We start from the raw sequence: 6,000 nt of genomic DNA on the forward strand, positions 1-6,000 counted from the left end.
CGAACGTTCGTGTAACGAGATCAAATCAGAAACCGAAGAGAAAGTGCAAACATTAGTGAATCAACATCGAGAAAAAGTGAAAGAGATCGTGTCTGATCAAACTAATGAGTGGTCGGGTTTAGTGAATAGACACATGACCGAAGAGCATTCGATGCGTAAAGAACAGACGAGTCAACAAGCTGATTTACTCAAACAACTCATGAAAGATGCACAGACGAATCAGCTGAAAGAGTTGGATCTAAGACAGGACAAGTAAGGCTAAACAAAAATGATACCTTGTTTCTCCGCAGCGACCGGGTCATTTTTGTAAAATATGATAAAATTTGTAAACAGTTCATTTCTATAGCGGCCGGGTCTGGTATGGTTAAATTGATCACGATTTTAAAAAAAGTAATGTATAGGGTAGATAGACGGCCGGCCGGGTCAACATTTAAGCTCAGCAAAGCGGAGAAACAAGGTATCAATTTTTTTTAGCCTAAGACTGATTTCACATATAAATCAGGCTTTTCACAGCGGTCACACTAGATATTGTTTTAATTGATGTTTTAGGGAGATGAAAGATTTGAAAGCTCAACAAGCGAAACAGTCGATTGAGGCCAGTAAAACCGTTATGAATGATAAATCAATTAAAAATAAAGCTGAAAGAGACAGGTTAGTTTCAATGGGAGTGATATTTGTAAATCTGAAAAAGTGTCGACCCGAAGAGAGTCATCGCTTGGCATTTAATACCAGCCAGAGACATCTTTGTCCTATAGCCGATCTTATAATCTAAGACCACTAATCATGACTGTGGAACTGAGCCCTGTTCATTTTTAATCAGTTTGGGGTCAGTTATGAGGTATGCACTTATCTATGAGGATGACCATAGATTCGCCCTATGAACGTATTGTATGCATAGTTTTGCTTGTGATACATGCATAATAAAACCCTATACTCTGTAACGGAACCGGCTTGAACTGGATTGTGATGTCAGTTTTTTCACTGCAGACGGATACGAGAATTAAACGAGAATAATACGAAGAAATTTATCGAAGAAAGAAAACGTCACATAAAGAAACACGCGCGACAAGAGGAACAATTAAATAAAGTTCACGCTGAACAAACTGAAACATTACACAAATCTATCGAACAGGTAAATTATAACATCCGCTTTATGCAGAGAATTCAATTAAATACTCGAGACTCATAAAACTGAGACAGCCCAAACTGAATGCATTAGTAGTTAGTCTAAGCAGGTATCAATCTGCTACCATGAACCATCACACTGAACCATCACACTGTCCCATTGAAGTTCTGATCACAAGTGTGGACGATCATAAATTGGGGTGATAAAGTATAGAATGTCTGAGAGGTGTAGGTTCTAGGCTGAGAGGGTGCACAGAGCAGGCTGAGAGGGTGCAGGAGAGTCCAGGCTGAGAGATTGCAGAGTGCAGGCTGAGAGGGTGCACAGAGCAGGCTGAGAGGGGTGCAGGAGAGTGCAGGCTGAGAGGGTGCACAGAGCAGGCTGAGAGGGTGCAGGAGAGTCCAGGCTGAGAGATTGCAAGACTGCAGGCTGAGAGGGTGCAGAGTGCAGGCTGAGAGGGGTTCAGAGTGCAGGCTTAGAGGGTGAAGAGTGCAGGCTGAGAGGGGTGCAGGAGCGTGCAGGCTGAGAGGGGTGCAGGAGAGTGCAGGCTGAGAGGGTGCAGAGTGCAGACTGAGAGGGTGCAGAGTGCAGGCTGAGAGGGGTTCAGAGTGCAGGCTTAGAGGGGTAGAGGGGTGCAGTGTTGTAGGTTCCAGGCTGAGAGTAGTGCAGTGGTGCTGGTTCCAGGCTGGGTTCATGCTGCAGATTGATAACTATGTTACTACTGTGAATTATTGTTTTAAGCATGTTTAGTACAGATCACTTTGTTTGTAGTAGTTACATGTATAAATAGAAGGGACCTTTTTGTATTGCTTGTTTTTAGGGAACATTAGATTTAAGTGTTGAATGTTGAGGTGAGATTAGAAAAAAATGAATTATTTACTACTAACAATTTAATGATAGTTTTACGTGAGATTCGATATAAATATCTCCTCAATCTAACAACGAACTAACTGTGTATTTATGTGTAGCCATTTTACCTTCCTCGCGCACAGTACCCAAAATCAGACGCAGGTACAATTTGTGAAATCAATAGAAATTAGAAAAAAGTTGAAAAAATTACGAAATCCTGAAGTAATCGACTTCATACCTATACCTATATTAACATCAGATCCTAAATACCTGTACATGTACACATATCGTATAGTGTACATGTATATAGCAGCACATTTTATTGTTTTTAACCACATTATATTATGAAACCTTCATCACCGATTTCATTGATTTAAATACTAACATCTGTTTGTGTTTTTCGTGATCGTGAATTCACCTGTGAAATCAGTCCTGTATAAATGAGGGGGGGGGGGTGAGGAAACTAAAACGTGATCTTCTACTAATTGTTTATGATTTGTATTATTTTAGGAACAGGAAATGGTTTATCTTTGTCACGAAGAAGCGAAACTTGCAGCGAAGCCGGAAACTGTTATATAAAACATAAAATATATAGTAATGATTATTCCTTTTACATCCGATTGTCAAACCAAATACCGAATCATCAAATACTCTGTCATCATACAGTAGACTGTGCGCTTACCACGGAGCAGATTGCCTCAGACTCTGTTTGCTACAGAGCTGATTGCCTCAGATTATCACGTACCCGGACTCTGTTTGCCCGATGACCCATTGTCTGCTCCGACTGCTCCGGAATTCAATTGCCACCTCAAAGATCCACGAGATCCGAGGCAAATGCGTAGTCTACTGTAAGTTTCATTTCATGTTATAGGGGGAGGAGGTATATCATCTAGGATTGTTGTGACCGGTTTTGAAAAGGGTCCAATTATGATAATATTGTTTGGTTTGTCAGGTTCGAATGTATTTTAACCAGAAAATATTGATAATAATGTATATAGAAATATATAGCTATAATTGTACAGTCTAAAAATAGTTTGTAGTTTTTAATTAATGATTAGATAATTATGTTGTTAATTACGAAGAGAGAAATTGTTTGTTTAAAGTAAGCTCTGTACAGCTAACAGGATATCATTATCTAATGTCTAATGCAGGATGATGAACTATTCATGAAACTTTTGTAGCTCATTCATTCATTCATTCATTCATTATTATAAGTTCCAAAATTTTGTCAGTGTTGTGTTTTGTTTTATTTAAGAATTTATTTAATGTTGATTTTTCGCGAAAGACGATCTTACATTTCCCTGAAAATGTACGATGATTTAGAATGATTTCCATTCTATATCGTACGTTACTAATTTCAGAGGAATGTAATTTTTCGCTGCAAAGAATTGGTTTTTTTTTTTTTCATAAAAGCGCGTTATTGATAGCGAATGTGGTTTGGTATGATGATTATTTTATATTTTGTAAGATTTTAATTTTGGTTTTGTGGAAGCCACCACCGCGGAAAATCCTCGTGTTAGAGGATGTACAGGTAGTTCAACTGGTTTGCCAGTAGATGGCACAACGAGCACGATGAAGTGGACACTGCTAAAATATCAAACTACTAAAAATAAAAGAGTGCTTTCTTTTTGAACAGGTGCTGTAATGTATTATACGATACATGATTATTGTTCATTTGTCTTCTTATGTTTATGTTTTTAGTCCGGTTTCTTTTGCCAACTATCTCGCGTATTGTCGTGTCTGACACCGAGGTGTGAACGTCAGAGTCTCGACCGGACAATTATCAAAAGCACTCGAGTTCGACTTGACGTATATCACAATGTCGACCATCTCGGAACTAGGCCCGCGCTACGCCTACCGGGTGCTCTACAAATGGTTCACTATATTATCAGACCGCAGTGGTCCACACTAACTTACATTTGGAAGTTCACCTCAAGGTGGTACAGTGAAACTCGCTTACCGGTAATTCGTCATTTGGATAAGTCGTCACATATTACTTAGTCATCTTCTCTATGTTTAGTCTCAATTCGTATTTCCAATTAAATTGACTAAGCTTAAGTCGTTATTTGGATAAGTCATCATCATGACGACTTAGGCCTAAGCGAATTTCACCGTATAAGAGTAAAAAGAGATATGATTTGGTCTCTTCAGACGCCTCTTTGAGTAAATCAATACTCAACGTATGTAAAACCTGTTTGTTGTCATACAATTAGACATATCTCTTATGTAATGATTTCAGTTCATTTGATACATATCAGAGATCTTCATTTTTTCTTGGATATTTCATTTTTTGCATCTCAGTATTTTGGTTGCTATAATGACTCACCTTGTACAACAATGAGCTGATCTCAATACGTATAATATAAAGGGCTATCGCATGAACCGTGTACGTTCAAGACTGAATTTATCAACAAAAAAAAAACATCTTTGAATTTGTACAGATTTTAAGCATATACTTTATATATATTCTGATAGAATTTGATAGTAGCTTGAAGCCTTTATTAATGAATCTAAATGTAAACAGTTACAATCTCATTATTTTCATAACCGTGTTGGAAGTTAAAGCTAAGTTGAATACAACAGTCTGAATAAGTCTAACATATTCATGACTTATTTCAAATGTAGCAAATATCATGGTACCTGAAAACCTGTTAGTTTTAACTGATATTTTTTGTGGAACCTCATTACAACGAACTTCAGGGCGCCAGAAAATCTGTTGTTAAAACCAATAGTTCGTTATATCCGGTTTGTATATCATTACAATAGATGAACTCTCCAGAATAACTGAGGTTATAAGTTTTATGTGAGGTTCCACTGTATCATTTGGATCCACAGTTTGTATCGATGGATCTGTAAAATTTTGGAAGAAATTCACTGAATCAGGAATCACTCATTGTTATTAGTCGATTCTATGATGTTTTATATGATTCAATGTTGGAGTACAATCAGTTGATTTGTTAATCTGTTTACGATCCTCGTATCTTCCATTTTTATATTTAGTTCATTAAACGAAGCATACATTATGCAAACTACAACATTTAATTTACAAACATGATTACGATATTTACTGCCTTGTTTCTCATCTATAATTGTATTGTGCTTTTCTATCGCAGAAATGATACATGCTTATATTGTATATAGTTGGGTTAGTAGCAATCATGTTATTGTTATTATATATAGAAGATTATTATTATTCTGTTGTGAATGAGTTTTGGTTGATGATTAAACGCTACTGACCCGATTCTTATTCTAGTCATAATTTCTGGAAAATTCAGCTTATTTAGAGAGTATTTGGAGATGTTTGATAGACCAGCCGCAGTGAAGGGACAGTACGGGTCAAAGCTGGTCAGTGGAGAGTCCGTAGCCGGACAGCGAGGAACCATAGATGTCAGAGAGGTCCCCAGCTGGTCCGAATGGGTCAATTAGGATCCATAGCTGGTTATTATGGGTCGGTATCTGGTCGTTGGTCAATGAGGGTCTATAGCTGGACAGTATAGATCAGGGCGAGACCATTGCTGGTCAGTATCTGATCGTCCCGAGTTGGACAGTGGTCAGTATAGGTCAATAGCGGCGGGTCAAGGTCGAAACAGCACTCCAAATATTATTACTGCGTTAAGTGAACACTATTTCAAACAGTTTCCAAATAATAATCATGATTGAGTGAATACAGGTTCTGGTTTATTCATATTTATAGAGGTTTAGATTAATGCAAGCTAAGCTCTAATAAATTCTTATTTGTGTAACTGATTTGACGTTTACAATATGATGCTTTAACATAAAAACGGCCAGCTTTAAAACCTATGTGTACCGTAAACTACTGAAGTATTGGGAAGAGATTTATAATGGAAGCCGATAGTTAACTGTATATCAGATTCAATTCAGCTTTAGTGTCTTTAGAAGTGGCAGTTTTTAATATGACATTCTAGAGAATTTAAAGCCCTTTCGACTCGTACGTATAAACTGTGTAATCTAGCGTGATGACGTGTTATCACCTCTCCCTGTCTTTGTCTTTATTCATTGTATATTTG

General features: G+C 37.5%; 1 protein-coding gene across 3 annotated transcripts in view; it reads left to right on the forward strand.

Annotated features, from left to right (window-relative positions):
- The window catches only part of LOC141899595 (1-phosphatidylinositol 4,5-bisphosphate phosphodiesterase beta-4-like), a 32,963-nt gene extending 26,963 nt beyond the window's left edge, over nt 1-6,000 (forward strand). For 2 of the 3 annotated variants that reach the window (XM_074785987.1, XM_074786007.1), the window contains exons 29-32: nt 1-252; nt 550-651; nt 988-1,132; nt 2,483-6,000. In XM_074785987.1, the coding sequence (XP_074642088.1) occupies nt 1-252; nt 550-651; nt 988-1,132; nt 2,483-2,551 (568 nt within the window). In that variant the 3' untranslated portion in view covers nt 2,552-6,000. Of the gene's footprint in view, nt 253-549; nt 652-987; nt 1,133-1,943; nt 1,975-2,482 lie in introns of all 3 variants that reach the window. The other variant, XM_074785998.1, reaches the window with a different exon arrangement.

Source organism: Tubulanus polymorphus, chromosome 1 (assembly GCF_964204645.1).
Source record: "Tubulanus polymorphus chromosome 1, tnTubPoly1.2, whole genome shotgun sequence".
Classification (NCBI taxonomy): domain Eukaryota; kingdom Metazoa; phylum Nemertea; class Palaeonemertea; order Tubulaniformes; family Tubulanidae; genus Tubulanus; species Tubulanus polymorphus.